At 32.7% G+C, this 19031-nt stretch overlaps 1 protein-coding gene across 1 annotated transcript; it reads left to right on the plus strand.

Annotated features, from left to right (window-relative positions):
* The first annotated feature begins 6754 nt into the window (after nucleotides 1–6754).
* LOC149569437 (hydroxyproline-rich glycoprotein family protein) lies at nucleotides 6755–13887 on the plus strand. Its single transcript, XM_089822137.1, has 4 exons — nucleotides 6755–7264; nucleotides 8259–8356; nucleotides 10107–10184; nucleotides 13329–13887. The coding sequence occupies exons 1-4, from the start codon at nucleotides 6949–6951 to the stop codon at nucleotides 13350–13352; spliced, it is 516 nt and encodes a 171-aa protein (XP_089678263.1). The 5' UTR covers nucleotides 6755–6948; the 3' UTR covers nucleotides 13353–13887.
* Nucleotides 13888–19031: the final 5144 nt, after the last annotated feature.

Genomic DNA, 19031 nt, shown 5'->3' on the forward strand with positions numbered 1-19031 from the left:
ATTGTTTACCTATATGATATTTTGATCTTTAATAAGACATTAGAGGAGCATTTGATGCACATTCATAAGGTGTTTGATAAGTTGAGGGAGGAACAGTTGTTGATAAATTTGAAGAAGTGTAGTTTTGTGAAGGAGTTCATGTACTTGGAATTTGTAGTATCAACAGAAGGTCTGAAAATGGACCTTGAGAAAGTGAAGGCTATCCTCAAATGGCCTACTCTAAGGAGTGCAACAAAGGTAAGACCTTTTCATGGTCTAGCTAGTTTTTACAGAAAGTTTATCAAAGGTTTTAACAGTATTTGTGGACCCTTGACTTAAAACATGATAGGAGATAAGAAATAATTTAAGTGGAGTGTAGGAGCAGATAAGAGTTTTAATTTGTTAAAATAGAAAGTTACAAAGAAACCTGTTTTAACACTTCTACATTTTAATAAGGTGTTTCAAGTAGACTGTAATGTTAGTGGTACTAAAATAGGAGTTGTTTTGAGCCAAGAGGGTAGACCTATTGTTTATTTTAGTGATAAATAGAATGATGCCAAAAGAATGTTCTTTGTTCACGATTAGGCATTTTGCGCTATAGTCCAGACATTAAAGGAGTGAATACACTATCAAGTCTTCCTAAGGAGTTTGCTTTATATACAGATCATCAAGCTTCACAATATTTGAATAGTCAAGAAAAATTTAACCAGAGGCATTTGAAATGGGTTGTGTTTTTGCAAAGTTATACATTTATTTTGAAACATAGGAGTGGGAAGTCTAATAGAGTTGTAGATGCTCCTATTAGAAGACAACTTTTGTTGATAGAGATGCAGATTGAGGTGGTTGGGCTCAAGGAACTCAAGAATTTGTATCCAGGGGATCTTTATTGTGGTGAAGCTTGTACATAACTTGTTACATTTGATTGAACAAAGTGGAACTAGATTTCATAATGCAAGATGATATGTTATTCAAGGGAAGTCGGTTGTGCATTCCCATAAGTTATATGAGAGAGAATCTCATCAAGGAGAAGCATAGCGAAGGATTGTTTGGACACTTTAGTAGAGATAAAACCATTGTTTTGGTTGCTAAAAATTATTATTGGCTACAACTATAGCAAGATGTCAAGAAGTTTGTGCAGAGTTATAGAGTATGATAAATGACGAAAGGAGTAAGACAAAATACATTTTTGTATTAGCCATTACATGTACCTAAGAAGCCATGCGAAGATGCTAGTATAGATTTCATTCTTGTTTTACCAAAGACACAATGAGGGCATGATTCTATATTTTTGTTGGTTGATAGATTTTCAAAAGTAGCACATTTCATTCCCTATAAGAAGACTAGTGATGTTGTTCATGTAGCGGAGTTATTTTTCAAAGAAGTGGTGAGACTACATGGTTTTCCAAAGAGCATAGCTTTTGATCGAGATACCAAGTTTGTTAGGCATTTTTGGCATACATTATGGAAGAAATTGAAGACAAATTTGAAGTTTAGTCCATTGCATCATCCAAAGATTGATGAATAAATAGAGGTGGTGAACTAGAGTTTGGGGAATTTATTGAGATGTTTGGTTGGAATACGCCAAAAGGCTAAGATCTAATTTTACCACAACTAGAATTTGCATATATTAATTTTTTCATCAGGAGTATTGGTAAATCACCATTCTAGATTGTATATGGGAGAAGTCCTATAAACACTTCTAAATTGAGGTAGTTGGATGAATGAGAGATAAATAGCATTGAAGCGAAATTTTTTGCTAAACATTTGAAGAGCATCCATGAGGAGTTAAGGAAGCATATTACAAGGATGAATATATAGCATAAGGCTAAGGAAGATAAGAAAAGGATGTGTAAGGAATTTCATATTGTAGATGAAGTCATGGTTCATTCGAGGAAGGAGATATTTCCAGTGGGTACATATAATAAGCTAAAAATGAAGAAGTTTGGGCCATGCAAAATACTGAAAAGGCATGATTCTAGAAATGCCTATGAAGTAGAGTTGCTACATGAACTAAATATTTCACTAGTATTTAACATTTCAAATTTGACATAATATTATGAAGGAGGTGATGGAGATGAAGTTATAGAAGCATAGTGGAGTATTCTAACATCTACTTCAACTACAGAGGAGATTTAGAAGATATTAGACAATCATGTTGGAAGAAGCACAAGGAACATAACCTATGGATAGTATCTGGTCAAATGGAAAGGAAGGCCAATGGAGGATTAATCATGGCTAGTATGGGAGGAGGTTGACTATCTTGGTTTTTTGCTAGCTACCTAAGATGTGACAGGGTCACTTCTCAAATAACCCCAGGTGTCTGATGCAGAAACATTCTGCTTGTAAGGGTAATCTTGCATCACCCAAAAATATTTCTATATCTAGTTTTCTAGTTTTTGTATTTTTAATAAGGTCTATTCTTGTACAAAGTTTCTATTTGTGGGAGCTTTCTAGTTTTAGCAAGTTGGTATTATGTGCTTGGATTGTTCTAATCTCATATATGGAGGTTCATCTTTGACATATCAGCCTATTGGACGAGTTTTATTGTCTTATCATATGTATTGGTGCAACAAGATAAATAACATGTTATCCAACAAAGAACAAAATTCATTCAGATGCAATAAGATAAATGGCATGTTGTCCATAAGGTTCAATCTAAAGTCTTGACATAGATGATCCTGGGCTATTTCCTTCCTCAACATTTTGACAATAAACATTTAAAGCATTTAAAACATTCTCCAACCCATTAATTTGCCTTTTAATCAAGAACATTGTTCTAATAAACATAACTTTATTGACCATCCTAAATTCCTCATTAGTGGTCTTTCATATCATTATTCTCATATATGGATCTCTTTTTAAGTGATCAAATTGAATTAAAATATATATTTCAGTTCAAACCTAACATTCACAAGGTTGCCTATCAACATCACATCCTATTAAGTGTTGATTACAAGTGCATATAGATATATAACATCACACCTAGTTTCATTAAAACTAGACCATTGCTAGACCATTGCATATCATCATTTCCATAATCACATACTTTTAATCAATCAATAGTGTTATTAGTATCACTCATACACATCTTTATCAATGATGCTTGTTAGAAAGAAACATATTTATGATTCAAAGTGCAAGTGAATAAGAAAAACTAAATATACATACACAAATATTAATATCAAAATCTAAAAGTAAATACAAGACAAAGTAGTATTTGATCTTGCTTGTTAGAAAGAAACACATTTTATGTAGAAATTTGATCAAGAAGTACATAAATTGCCATTCATTAAAATCTTGTTGATGATGTAATTCGAACATAGATGTTTTTTTTGCATGCCCATCTTAATAAAATAAATATCTACAATTATTGAAGAAGCTATTAAACAATTACTCATTTAAATTGTTGGTGGTTAATGACTTGTTTGAAAATGCTAAAAAACAAGAAAATGTTTTACGAACTTATGTAACAATTTATTTTATATTAAAAAAATCCTTCTTTACATATATGCTCTTTTAAAAATTTTTTAGGGAGAGAAAATTTAACTTTACATTAAATAAATTTTATAACAATTTATTATATTTTTGATTATTAGTAAATATAATGTTCAACACTTATAAAATTTACGATAAATGAATATGGAAAATATTTTTCACGTAACATCTATTTTTTAATTTTTTGATACCGATATCTTGAGAAAAGATATTTGTAGACAATAATTTTTTTGAAAAAGTATAAATATAGATATGTTAGCTGTTATTTATTTCATAAAAACTAGTGCACCATTGGTATGGAGAATAACATAAAAATTATCCCCATGGTGTCGTTGTCTTATCCTAAAAACACGCATCATCATGTCCACGCCACGTAAGACAAAAATGTAGTTAAATTATAAGTAGACATAGATTTGAAAGAGTTGATGCACATGGATGGGACAAACGCTTAATCCATCCCATGCACTTTAACCCTACAATTCTTCATTTCACACTCATACTTAGCCAAGGGGAACATTTTTTATTTATGTTGAACAATTTTTTTCCAAGCGAGACAATATGTAAGTTAGGACAATTTGTATAGTATTATAAGCGAGAAAAAATGTTATAAGAGTTGAAAAGAGTCCAAATAGCATGTGTGAGAGTTCAAAAGTCTTGGATCCTATCTAGACATGCCACCTACATTTCATTGACTAAATGTTTGCCTTAGAGTGTATTCAAATAATTTAGCACTATAAATTTATAAATATTTTTATTGGATTAAGAATATAGTTGAAGATGAAATTAAAGTTTTAATTGATTTTATTAAATTATAAATTATAATTAATAGGAGTTTTATATAGCTTAAATGTAAATGTTTTATTAAAATTGTATAGGAAATCAATATACACAAATTTAAGTATATTTATTTTTTACTAAATATAAGTTAAAACATTGATATATAAATCCCACACCGATATTTACCTAAAATTCCATAAACCAAAATAGCACAAGTGTGCAATTACGCCTCGTTTGTAGCACCAAACGCCTTTCGAAAAAAAGTACGAGGTAGTCCCATATTACTGTCGCCATATGTAAACCCAAAAACTATGGCATAGTGTCGTGGACTATAAAACCACCTTTCCTTTCCTTTCCTTTTGTTAGGTGAACACCACATGGTGTTAATGGAAGTACAACTCCAAAAATAAAAGGCCAACTTACAAAGCAATTTAGATTTATATCCGTTAGAGAGTTTCTTTGTGCGGTATGGCTAAAGAGCACCATGGGATTCTAAAAATGTAAGGTGAAAGTGGACCGCCCCAACATTGAACGGGGGAAAAGTTAAAAAGAACAAAGGGATAAGAATCCAACCTAAACTGACCAATCCTTTTAATGCTCCTTTTTAATTCATTTTTTATCCTACTTTTGCTTTACCTTTTATTTTTATTTGTTGATATTCTTCATTTATGTGTACCATGATCTCGCCCATGGTCCGTACTTTGCCTCTCTTCAAATAATTTTTTAGAATATTTTTGTTATTATTAATTTTGATTCATTTGTTATATATAATAAATAAATACAAACAATATGTTCTTATATAAATATATTAATTAAATTATTTTTATTTAATAATGTTATCAGATTTCTACCATTTGGGAAGTCTAGTTGTTTGCATTCATTTATTTCAAAAATCTAAATTTGATTACTAAATTTTTTAGGCTTAATTAAAAAAATTTTAAACTTTGATTTTGAGTTTGGTTGTTGAATAAAAAGATAAAGCTTAGATTCATATTTGACTTGTGTGGAAACTTATTAAGATGATATTTGTAGATACTAAACCCAAACAAATTTTTGAAGGTCAATAAAGTACAATTGAAATTGTACTAGATAATCATTTATATAAAAACATTAAAAGCTTAGATTCACAATAAAAGATCATATTTGCATATGTAAAATTGTTCTTTCACAAGAATTTAAAACTAAATCAACTTTATGAATCTTTCAAAATGTTGAAGTTTAAATAAACTTAACCTATAATTTAAAATATGATAAACTAATGAACAACTATATATCAATTGTCAAAATAATTCATTTTAATACAATCTATTGACAATAAAGAAAATTTAATATGAAAATAATGTCTTATACTTAATGAAGTGCCTTATGTCGATTGGATATCTTCAATTTATAAAAAGTAAACTTTTCAAATTTAGATGAAGCACTTGTCATATACTTAAACTTTTGGATTCAAATTTGTCTTAACGACATATCATATTTTAAGAATTTGCCTAATATATGATAGTCTACTCTAGAATTCCTATATATCCAAGGGTTTGGCGACTCTTGATCCATTATAAGGAGTCAAGCTCTTCCACATTCACCTTAGAAATTGAGGAGTGACTGGAAACAAGAGACATAATTTTAAGTACCTAGACATGTCACTCTTTTATTACCATGGATTGAAATGTATCACTATGAATTACTCTCTAATATGAATTATTATTTGATTTCTTAAATAATTAAAATGATTACATTCAATGCTTTTATATGTTGACATCATATTGTGTCTAATATATGTTTAATTAATTCAACATTTTCAAGTTTAATTTTTCAAATAAAAGATAACAATTTTACAAAAAAATACCCAACTACCACAACAAAATTGATATGACTCTATCTAATAAACCCAACTTCATACCCAATAATGTTTTTTTATCACTATAAGATATATTGATGCAATTTTTAAAATAAAATAATAAACAATAAAATAAAAAAGCAACATAAATATATACATTAATGAGCAGTTGCTTTAAACTAGTTAAATAGGCCGCAACAAGTCAAGTACAAATGCAATGGGATTTGAACCCAAGTTGTATTTGGAAATAGAGTGGGTACCAACAAAACATAATCCAATTCAAATAATGTTAAAGGACCAATCTAAATAAATAAATAAGTGACGACAGAAATGGGCCCTCTCCAAGCAACGAAGTCATAACATGCAAAATCTTATCTTCCTCTAAAAACGACCCACCTTCCCCACGGTAATTATCACACTGCATATTTGGTGGATCTACCACAAACTCTATCTATGATTCAAAACGCGGACTTCAAACCATGAACATAATTTTTTTGATAAACTTCTTGAGTTCCGCCGACTGGCGGGAAAGACAACAAGCGAATAATACCCCACACCTATAGTGGCTTGACGCTTTTTGTTCGTAAGTCAGTTGAGGGTTCAGCACACTTTTTCTGAGCGACTGTTTTAAGCTCAATAAATAAATAACTCCCATTTTGCTCAACTGACTTGATTTTTTTGGTTATTCCATCTGAGGCACGTTACAAGCATTCTACTCAGTCTTTTTGGCCGGTACTAATGGCTTCCAAAATGGTGGTCCGCAGAGATTTTCCGGCCCCGGTTTTCGAAAATTGTATTTAACACAGTGAAGGGCAGTTTTAACGTGAATCTGGGAGGTTTCTGGAGGACATTTTGAACCTATGGCGAGCATGGCGGAGCCCAATCGGAAGAGTGATATTCCGCCACCGATTATCGGAAAAGCAGGGCGATATACAGTTTTTATCAGCTCCCCTCCAATGGCTTCTCCCAGGTCTTCTCCAAAGCCCTCTCCAAAGTTCTCTCCAAAGCCATCTCCAAAATCTTCTCTAAAACCCTCGCCTAGACCTTCGAAAAATGTGGACGTGGAAGCTCAGGCTTCTCCGACGATTACTCAGCCACAGCAATCCAAAATGCCGCAGGTGTTGCCAGATTCCTTTTACACCAAGGTTTCTGATACAATCAACAAAATCCAAAATGGTATGCTGTTTTAGATCTTGGCATTTTTATAAATATCTGAACTGTATTGCCATACAATTTTTTCTAGCATAGTACGACTAACTTCAATGTTAGTATAGTTCCCGTTTAACTCACATTAATAGGATCTAACTTCATGGGTCGCACTATAATGTGTGCCATACAGTATATGGAATCTTTAGAAGAGGATTATTGGGTAACCCTAGAATGCACTTTTTGATGGAGAAGTGGGTCGTCTGAGTACAGAGTAGTTGTGCCATACTAGGCACCATAATCGTCACATCGCAACCTCATTATATATGTGTTGCACCAGAATGTATACCATATTTGTCACATCTCTACTAGAGTTCTGTTTATAATCAAAATGGAGAGAATACTATTTTCAAGGATAGTGTTACCCATCACTACCGAATCAGAGCGCTTTTGGACATTTTGAAATCATAATTTAGTTTGTGTTTTGGAAAATTGTATTGTTTTGAGGTGGCTTATTACATTGCAAACAGAATTTGCATTGTAACCAGAATATCACAACTTCGTTGCATCTATGCAGGAAATACGCATCATTTAATTACAGCACATAGGATGCGATTCTTTGATTTTCGTATTCCCCATTCCTCTTAAGTTGGATGCATTGTGCTCTTTAAACGAACGAAAAATCTCAATTTAGGCTCTCTTTTTTCAATTACATTCTTTGTGTGGTGAGTCAGCACACTAAAACCTCATTTTCTGTGTGCTGATCCACAATTTAGCTCATAAAAAATCCTTTGTTCCATATAAGTTTAGTGTTTCTGGTAGTGGTTTAATATTTGCAATTGCTACACAAGCACATTGTTGAGGGCTTTCTTACTCCAGTCTGAATATGTTCTTGTCCGAGTTTATTTTCAAGTGTGCGTATTTTGATTTTATTGGGGTGATTTACATGGTGTTCAGTTTATCATTATAGTGCTTTATAGGTTGATCCAGATTGGGCTACTAATTTTTAGCGGTGATTGTGCAGCATACATTAGAGTGGACGAGGTTCTAGCAGATTGGTTTGGCCTGAATCAATCCAAGTATCAGTGGGCTCTGAATGAATATATGGAAAGGAAGGAAATGGTATATAAATCATATGAATTTGTGTCTTTATTTAGTTTTTTGGCAAGTCTAGTTATAGCTTACTGCAATGTTTCAAATAAATCGGCTCCTGTTTCTTTTTTTGTTTTGGTTAGATTTTCCATATTAAATGAAGTAGCTAATACTTGCTATAATATGTGGTTTCCAACTAGATTTTATAGATTTACCATTGCTATTAGAAAGAACTGTGAACTTCAAAGTAGTGGATCTTTGCCTTCTCTGTTTTGGTAGGCTACTTAACACAATTCCAAATGTTCGTTGTGATCATATTAGAAGCCATGTTCTCGTAAGCCAACAGCTGATCAATATTGCACTTGAGAATGCTTTTAACTAAGAAATACTATTGTTATAACGTATTATTAATTGTATAACCAGTATAAGTATGAATTTTGCTTTTAAATAATGTCATCTTCCCCTTTGACGTTCTTGTAGGTTTAGGGGATTTCTGGGCATCCACTATATTTGAGTGGCAGTACCTTAACAGTGCTTGTATTTGACCTTTGACACGTTATACCTGTATTTGAACAATGAGCTGGATCTTCTGCCGATAGTATGAAAATTTTGGACACATCATATCTCCTTATGGATAACCTGTGACACATTATATCTATATTTAAACAATGAGCTGGTTCTTCTGCCGATAGTAAGAAAATTTTGGACACATCATATCTCCTTATGGATAACCTTTGACACATTATATCTGATTTGAACAATGAGCTGGATCTCCTGCCGATAGTATGTAAATTTTGGACAAATCATATCTCCTTATGGATAACCTTTGACACATTATATCTGATTTGAACAATGAGCTGGATCTCCTGCCGATAGTATGTAAATTTTGGACACATCATATCTCCTTATGGATATATATTTTCTTCAACAGTATTTGCATTTGCTACACGATAAAATAATTACTATATTTATATCCTTTTCAAACTTCTTGAAAGATGTTATTGCACAGGAAAATCAAACATTTATCTTGGAAAAGTAAATACTTCCTGGTTTATTATACATATCCAGTGTGATCCTATAGCTGGTAGGAATAGGGACTACATTCAGTGAGATTGGATAGGAATAATTATATTTTGTGTTGACTGTTTTTTGACAAAACAAATTCTACCTGTTGGTTTTTATGGTCACTAACTGTTTTACTGTGATCTTCTTTCAGTCTGTGAATTTGGGTTTAACATAGCACTTCGATCTCAGAGAGGGAATTATTGTGGATAATTAATATTTGCAATCAAAATTATTCGTAGGATTTATGCGTTCAAAGTGATGAAGCTTGTGTATGTTTTTCTTTCACTAATTGCTTTTCTAGATATGGTTCACAACATGATTGGGAACTCACAAAACCACTTTGAGTATGGAGGAAATATCTCTCTACTGTAGACATTTCTTATCAATTCTATTAGTAGGATTTATAGAATAAAAGGGATTAGGCATGCCTCTTGGCAGATTTTACATCATATGGTAATTGATCAGTCATGTAGTACTGATCAAATTGTTTTGGGATTACTCCATTCCTTTTCTCATTGCTGCCTATTGTATGTTGTCCTATTTTGGCTCTATAAGCATTTCATTTTCTGTTGTGGCAAGTTATTTGAATTTTGCATGGATCCTTGCTTGATTTCCTTGTCTGAGCTGACACGATGCCTTTGATTGTTATATGAATTAATATCTCTGGAATAATAATACGTGTATGTTGATTGTCTTGCAATGATATCTTTTGCAGGAAACAGAGGATGGGAAACCAAGGGAAGCAGTTGTGAAAGGTCAAGAAATGCAGCAGGTTCCTGAGCAGGTTATGAAGGTGAATATTTGCTCTTTTTTCTTCTGTAGGATTTGTAGTTGTGACAATGAAAGTATTAGTACATGCAAGAATTTTAAGTTTTGCATTTTCACTATGTAATGGAAATTAATAGCAACCCTTGAAAAACATAGCCTAACAAGTGTGTATGGTGTGGTAAATGGTTTGAAAGATTCTGATACATAGGAAGACTTCTGTGCTACCTGGAGACTTGTTTTCGGGAAAAATTGACCATCCCTGTTTCCGAGATGTCCGTAAACCCGGAAGCCTCTGGAAACCTATCCCCTGTTTGACTTTCACTCTCATGAGAATTCTAAACTCAATTTATTTAACACAAATAATATATGTCAAGCCTCTATAATTTATATAAGCATGCTTTATACATGTTTTCATATGAATATTTCAAATTTTACTATATTTTAAATAGCTGTTCCCACTGCCGTCCCCTGCTTAGAGGGGAAAAAAATCTGTCGCGTAAACCTGTTTCTGTGTCCCCCTCTCTCCCCATCCTGGAAATCAAGGGCAACATTGTAAGATAATGAGTATGTCTATGAAGCATTTCATTACTTAACATCTAGGACATCAATCCAGAGAAGTTCTTCATGTGCAATCTATTTCAGTTCCATAGTAGTCTGTTTGAAACTTTGATGTGTCTGGGGAACTGTTTCTTGGATCAGTCCTCAATCATATATCTACTTAAGTAATATGCATGTTTATATAGTTACTGTGTTTGAACTTTGAATGGTAGTCTGGCTTTCTTTGTAAATTTCCAGCTGTGGATAACACGCCTGCATGACTTTTAGGGTGACAGCTTTTACACACTCTTGTTGGTGTATTCTTGATATTACAAACATAAAGTTGAATTTTGAAAGTGGTCATTCTATGTAGAGAAATTTTGTTATCCAAAATGTGTTGGAAAAAATTACTTATGATACGAATATACTATAGGAATCGATTGCTGGAGCGAGCCACATGAATGCCAATAACCATATATTTATCTTCATCATAAATATTATTATTTATAAGAACTAATTCCAGATGAATTATTGAGTTTGGCTAAAATAAACAATTCCTTATTATTAAATTCCAAGGATCGAGAATTTATTAGTGGTCGCTAGGTTTAGACATCACATGCAATTTTCATGAGTTTCGAGGAAAATTCCTGTTATTATACCTTACATGTAGTTCAAAGTTCAAACCTAACTCATTTCAAAGAAAAACTTCTTATTAATAATAAAATAGCAAGTACAAAGGTTTACAGTTGCTTTTCTGGCATGAGGCTTAATGCTGGCAATTCAAATAAAATGTATCAATATATGCATCTTTAGGACGTGTCAATTTCAATTGCAAAGTGCAAAATAGTTCTTAATGAATTTTCTGGGAAGGTCCTCTGACGCATCGTAGGACAGATTGTTCATAAGGTTCAGGACTTCATCATCCTTTGCCCTTTTCAAAGGTGTTGGAAGTGGAAATTTCTCTATTTTTAAATTTTAATCTTAAAAATGTAGGGCTTCCACACATCGGTGAAATCACTCTTGCTTTATTGGCTCCTTACATAAATGGTGGGTCTTGACTTATTTCCTTGAGGAGAGGGGGTTGGGCTTTTAACTCGCCTTAGAATTCGCCCCTTTTATGTTTGGGGATTAGGTGTTGCTGCTAGTTGGTATTGAAAGCTTAGCAACTGAGATAAAATTTGCATTCTTGGATTTTTGTCTGCAAATTTTGGCTAACTTGTTCATCTGAAAGACAAGTTGATAATCTTCTTTATTGTTTTCTAAAAATTGGTGAGCTGTCAAGAGGCCCTTGGTCTATCAATGAAGTTGAAAGGTTCTTCGAGAGCCCATGAAGGATCAAGTCTTGCTGAGTGTAAATCTCTAGACATCAATAAGGGAGGATTGTGCCCAGGGCAAATTTGATGGAGTGCATACTTCGCTCTTAGCTGAAGAGGAGCTGCCATTGGCTTCTGCTCCTGTATTGGGTAGCTAAAAAGATTTTGTGGAGGACCTACGTAGATTTTTTTTGGGAAGGTTTGAAGTTTCAGCAAACTCGTCTACTCTGAAAAAATGATATTTCTGTACAGCAATTTAAAATTAAATTTTTATGTGGTACTAAGATACTGTTTGAGGTACAACTCACAACTGCTCTTGGTGAGTAACAGTGTCCTTATCGTACCTGATTAAGGACAGTCCTTAGGCTCCTCCCCAGTAATATCCAAGTCTAAACTCATTTTATTACATTTTGAATGTTTTTAAATATGCAAAGATTAATCCAAGATTCCTTTTTGCCACCTGGAGGGTCAGTACAGGCAGTTGACATTTTCTTAATGAATGCAAAACTAACGGTAACTGACCCAGAATTATTAATTAATTTTCAATGGTGAATTGCTGATTATTCCTGCAAGAATGGCAGTGACTATCAGCTGTAGATCTGCAGGTGGCATAACTGACATCTAGCTGGTGAATTGGTTATTTATGTCTGCAGTACTGACACATAACTGTTGGCTTTACAACAGCCGGCATGAAAATGATATATATAGATTATTTAATATTTCTGCTTTCCTGATTTATTCTCCAGGAATGCTAATGTTAAAACTGAAGTTCCAACTTAATCTTGTCATCCAGCATGCCGATGTAGTCGTATCAAAATGATTATTAGTTTGTTAAATGCAATATGCGATGCTTCTATTTCATTAATGATTATTTTTTTGGTTAAAGGTGATTCCGAAACCAAGGTGCTTTTTCATAGTAGATTTTGTAACGTTGAAATACAAGTGATCACTACCTTATTCACTTAAACGGAAGGTTTTCATTTTATTGAAGCAAATACGAGTGCACTAATTCATTATGGATTTGAGTTCATCATTTCGAGTATCACTTGCACATTATATTTCTACGATCATTAATTTAGTGCATTTGGTCAACAGCAGAATATTGTATGGGAAGTTGTTAATGTTTTAGGTATTAGATGAATTTGAATATCATCGGGGTATCTTTTGATTTTTGTCCTTTGTACTAGTCTGGTTGAACTTTGTATTTATCAATTAATTCAGTCAGTATCAAGAGCCAATTTGCTTTTTGAATGGAAAACATGGTTTTGACATTTAAAAAAATGATTATTTGATGTTGTTTACATATATTGACCTTGCAGAGAGAGGACCAGCCATCTCCTTGAAGCTAATGAATTTCTGGAACGCTGAAAAGATTTCAATATCTGTGTATATTTACCTGAGCTCTCTCTATGCTATTATTTTGTGACTGAAAACATACAATGATAAATGTACATCGAAGGCTGATTTTATCGGAGCAAGTAAATTCTAGCTACTTAAATGAAGTGCATTCTCTGTACTGCCTGTTTATATTGCTCTGTTGCTTTTCAATGCAACATCTGATTGAGCCTGGAGACAAGTTTTTCAAACTTTGTACAAGCAAGAGTCTCACTTGTGTTGGAGGTGGTCCACAAGGATTATACTGAGCATTAAATAGGTACCAGTTTCAATTATTTCATATCGGGTATTTAGTTGGAGAGACAATTCAATTGTTTGATAGGCTGTGGTCTGGCCAAGATTGTTGTCAAGTGTAAGAATCTTGAACGATTGAAGTCCGTTTGTTCAGCCACTAAAGTCTTGGGAAACTGTTAATTGCAAAGCTACTCTCTGTGACATTATGATCATCGTAATGGATAATCGAAGTTTTTGGATTGTTCGACAGATGCTGCTCTCTGTTTATGTAGATATAACTTCTCTGAGATGTTAATTTTAAAGGAGTCATTTTTTGTTAACATATTTCTGTGTATAGAAATGAATGTTAGTAATTGGTAACACTTATGAGGGCACGTTGTCAATCTGTTAAACCCTGAAAAGGGCCGTCCTTGCAACTTTATTTACTTGTTTAAGGCTATTAAAAAACTGGCAACTCCACTGGGGAGAATTTTGGGGTATTCGAGCGATAATGGACAATTTTTGGTTTTGTACGGGGATTTTATATTCACGCCAGAGATGATCAGGGAGGGCGTATCAATGGTGCGAACAAGGTTCAGGTAGGACAGTATTAATGGTGTGAACAAGGTTCCTTTTTCGGTGACTAATGTTCTATGTAGAAGTTAAGCACAATTTAAGGCAGGGGTTCTATGAGAGGGGTTTGGGTTCTATTTTTGTGGAGCTGGAGGTAGGGGTTTAAGCTCTATTTTTGTAGAGTTAGAAGTCGTTAAAATTTTGTGGCGGCTAAAGGTTTATTTGGAATCTTTTCAAAGACCTTTTAACCCTTTCAATTTGAACAATGGAAATGTGGTGGGGCTGGGCTAAGAATTTTTCTCACATCTATATGAATTTGAAATTTTAGGCTGATCTTGACTTAAAAATTTATGGGACCTTAAGCTTCAAAATTTAGAACAATTTTTTTATTTAAAAAAAAAATAGTTCATCAGAAAATATTTTTAAATTCTCAGCAACCACCTACTCTAATTTGACCAAAGTTCCCCTCTATAAGACCCTAGCAAGATGCTTACAAATTTTGGATCCCCTTCTTCCTACCCAGTAAAATGCACTACTATCCTGAGACTAAAGATGAAATAGATTAGGATGGATTTTGTTTAAGAAATAAAACGCTACCGTTATATTCCTGGATCTAATTTTGGTGCTAAAAATAAAAGATAAATAAATTAGCATGGTTCATGCAAAAGAGAAATAAAATGGCTCACCGGTATATTCCTTGACCTAATTTTGCTGCTAAAAATAAAAGAAAAATAAATTAGCATGGAAAAGAGAAATAAAACGGCTCACGGTTATATTCCTTGAGCTTTGTAAAAATAAGTTGTGTGGAGAGATTTCGATGACCGGTTTGCCTCGTTGGATAATGGGAGTTCTTTCAATTTCGAAGATATTGTTGGGCAGGTTTTTGGCAGGCCATGTTTGGGGAATGATTGTTAATCTTTTTATGGAGTAGGGAATGAAGATTTAATAATTATTTGGGATCCAATGGACGATTGAAATAAAAGAGAAAATTAAAAAGGATTGAAGGAGATTACAATTAAAAACAAGAGTTTTGTCACAATTTTAGTCCCTGCCTTATGCAAATAAGAGAATATTGAAAAGTTTGAAAGTATGTTCAATTTGGTAGAAAAATGACAACAATTCAATAGGAAGCCTTAGCATATAATTAATGACAATGTTCTCATGAGCTATATCGTTGTATTTTTCTAGTGCAAATTTAAAGAAGAACAAATAATTTGTAGTTTGTACAAGGGAAGAAATAAATAACCAAGGTTCACATAAACTAGAATGTAGAGATTTATGTCTTCTAGAGATGGAAAATGTCCCAATATAAATAAGATTTTCTAAAACATATTAATATGCAAATGTGAGCATTGTAAATGTTTGATTGTGATAAGATAATAAATTATTTTTGTTTAAACTATAAATAATATTTGCTCAAATTAAAGTTCAATATGTAGTCTTGAATTAAAATTAAACATAATGATTTTAAAATCTATCAAAACTAATTAGATAAATTTGCATCTTAAAATTTGAAGAAAATTATGTTCTGATTTAGCATAATCTTAAATAAAATTTACAATTTATAAATGTAATTATATTTTTGTAATTTTTAATTTTTTGTAATGATAATTTTCAAATTATTTTTTAGATTTATAAAAATAATTACATATGTAAAATAAATATAAATTTAAAATAAATAACACAATAAAATAATAAAAGATACATTATTATATAAAAGACTATTCATAAATGTAGATAGTAAAAAATTATATATATATATATATATTTTACAATTTATAAATATAATTATATTTTTGTAATTTTTAAATTTTTGTAATGATAATTTTCAAATAATTTTTTAGATTTATAAAAATAATTACATATGTAAAATAAATATAGATTTAAAATAAACAATACAAAATAAAATAATAAAAGATACATTATTATATAAAAGACTATTCATAAATGTAGATAGTCAATATATATATATATATATATATATATATATATATATATATATATATATATATATATATATATATATATATATATATATATATATATATATATATATATAAAGTAAATTAATATAAAGTAAATTTAATAATTTTGATTTGGTTTTCCTTAAAACAAACTTTGATTTCTAATCTATGTTTTTGTTTCTAAATGCACTAATTTTTAATGAGTGAATTTAGTTGAAATATCATATAAAAGTTGTAGAATATATATCTAATTTTGTTAAGGGTGAGTTTATTCGTATATGTATTTAAATATATTTGTTTTCTTTTACAATGGCGTGCCAAATATATGTATTAGACATGGCAGTGATTCCCGGTTTGAATCGGCTTGAACAAATTCCAGCTCCGCTTTTAAAGAACTAGGAACTGGCAAATTTATTACATTCATACAATAGCAGTTGTTAGGAACTTATTTTTCTTTTGTTTGTCAATTTTTTCATATTTTCTAGCTTAGGAAATTTAATTTTTTGTACAATAGTCTATTCTCAAGTGATGACATTTTATGCTAAAATGTGAACACACTTCTATAAACCATTATTCTTAAGTGATCCCATGGATTAGGTGATGTAGGAGCATCTTAGGCTTTCTTGCAATCCTGCATGTTTGAGGAATTCTAGTTTGTGGTTGTGGACTTGGTCGCCAAAGAAGTGGTGTTCAGTCGCTATTGGGCATAGTTTATGCCTGGGAGATTACCATACTTTGAGAGCTTGACATATACTATGGAGCTCGACATGCTCTATGGTGGTCTGGGAGCTTGGCATGCACTATGGTGCTTGGCAAGGTCTTGGTGTTCGATAAGGTCTTGGAGCTCGACGATGTCTATGGAGCTTGACAAGGTCTTGGAGCTCCACAATGCTTGGGAATTTACTGGTGCTCGACTTGGTTTTGCTGACACTCCTCTCAGTCTTGGTTCCTGTTGGTGCTGAGTTGTCTATGAGCCAACTTTTGGCATTTAATTTATGTATGGGTATTTAATTTGTGTTGTGGCCAACTTGTGGCTCAACATATATTTAATGTAAGGGATTTAATTTAGTTTGTAATGGATTGGGTTGACTTGTGGCTTAGTTGGGTACAAGTAAGGGGTTTTGTGGAGTCTTTAGGCATGAGGAGATTGTGGTCATCCAGCATGGAGAAGAGGATGAAGGGTACATGCAAATTTTGAAGAGCTAGTAGTTGTGACTTGAGAACAGAGGATTGCTTGGTGGACTTGAGGGTACAAGTGTGGATTCTTCTTGGCGTTCTTATCTAGTTGTGAATCTAGGCTAGATGGGATTGTGATTGTAAGTTGGACATTGTGGGATCTTGCAGAACTAATATTGTAATTGTTGTTTGTATTTGGCCCTAACCCAAAAGGCCTTACTGTTAGATTATGGTGACTGATCAGGACAGTACTATACATAGTTCGTAGATTTGCCACTAAAGTTATGGCTAATTTATGGCCGACATGTTATAACCCTAAAGCAGTTTAATACTTGTATAAAAGGGCTTAGGGTTAGGGATTGTTTCAGAGTGTGATGCAAAATTGCTTCTTGCGGCGCTATTGAGCTGTAAGGGATTACGGATTGTAATCAAGTTGTAATTGTTGGATTGTAATAAAATTGGACTTGCTATTTGGTGGATGTAGCCTAGGGATTGGGTGAACCACGTTAAATCTTAGTGTCTTGTGTTCATTTTTGTGTGATCTATTATTTTTTCTGTTATTGGTTATATTTGCATGTGGTATTTATTTCTATCCGTGGTTTTATCCTAACACTTACAATTGGGCATATTACATGTAATCAATTTTTTATGAATAAAGAGTGGTGATTTGGTATCAAATCTTGCATTTGTTTGCATTGTTATTGTGTTTCCACTATGTGGTTTTTTTCTAGGGGTTTGACATCTCCTTTGGGAATTCTCCTGCCTTGTATTGCATCAGGTGGTATCAAAGTGAAGGTTGTTCCTGAGTGTTGACAGATTGTCAAAGTTGAGGCAGTTTGCACTAGGATCTTGGGTTGGAGAAGGTTGATCTTGTGGAGTTGATTGATCTCCTAGATTGGTGGATCTATTGCTTAGGGTTTACAATTTTTTTGGAAGATACCTCCAATAAGATTGAACCCTAGGGCAATTGATGATCTTAGTGATGTTGTGGAAGAAAGGATCTCATAGAAGTTTAGAGCAAAGTTTAGATCTAATATTGCATTGATGAAGAGTGACATGATTGCTAACATTTTAAGTGCTTTAGGTGGCATACCTAGGCATGTGGAACTAAAGGTAGCTATTAGGAAGTTGCTAAAGAATTTGAAGTTGTTAGATCTAGTGGTGAGGACATAATTGATCATGTGAGAGACCTATTGGAACTAGGGCTGGTTAGTTTGTTAGATTTGGATCTTAGTTGAAGCTGAAACTAGATGGAGGTTTCTATTTTCTCAGGTACTTTGACTCCTGAGGCCTGATTGATTGGATTGGTGAATTGGAAGACTATTTGAACTTGAGGATATTGAGGATCCACTTAGAGTGAGCTTGACACAAACTAAGTTGAAAGGACATGCCGCTCTTTGGTGGAATGAACTACAAAGAGACAGAGAAAAATAAGGTGAATTGACGATCACTAGATGGAGGTTGATAGTAACTAAATTGAAGGCTAAGTTCATCCTACTGATTATGAAATTGAATTGTTTAAGAGGTTGTAGAACTTGAAGTAGAAAGATATGACTGTAAAGGATTATATCAAGGAGTTCTACAAGTTGATTATTTAGTTTGGGCATAGAGAATTGTGAAAGGAAAAGGTAGTTCGGTACATTAATGGTTTGAGATTCAATATTTAGGATGAGGTTGGTATGTTGAATATTTCTTCAGTTG

The sequence above is a fragment of the Cupressus sempervirens genome, chromosome 3, assembly GCF_028749045.1.
Source record: "Cupressus sempervirens isolate cs-2001-9-10 chromosome 3, ASM2874904v1, whole genome shotgun sequence".
Taxonomy (NCBI): Eukaryota; Viridiplantae; Streptophyta; class Pinopsida; order Cupressales; family Cupressaceae; genus Cupressus; species Cupressus sempervirens.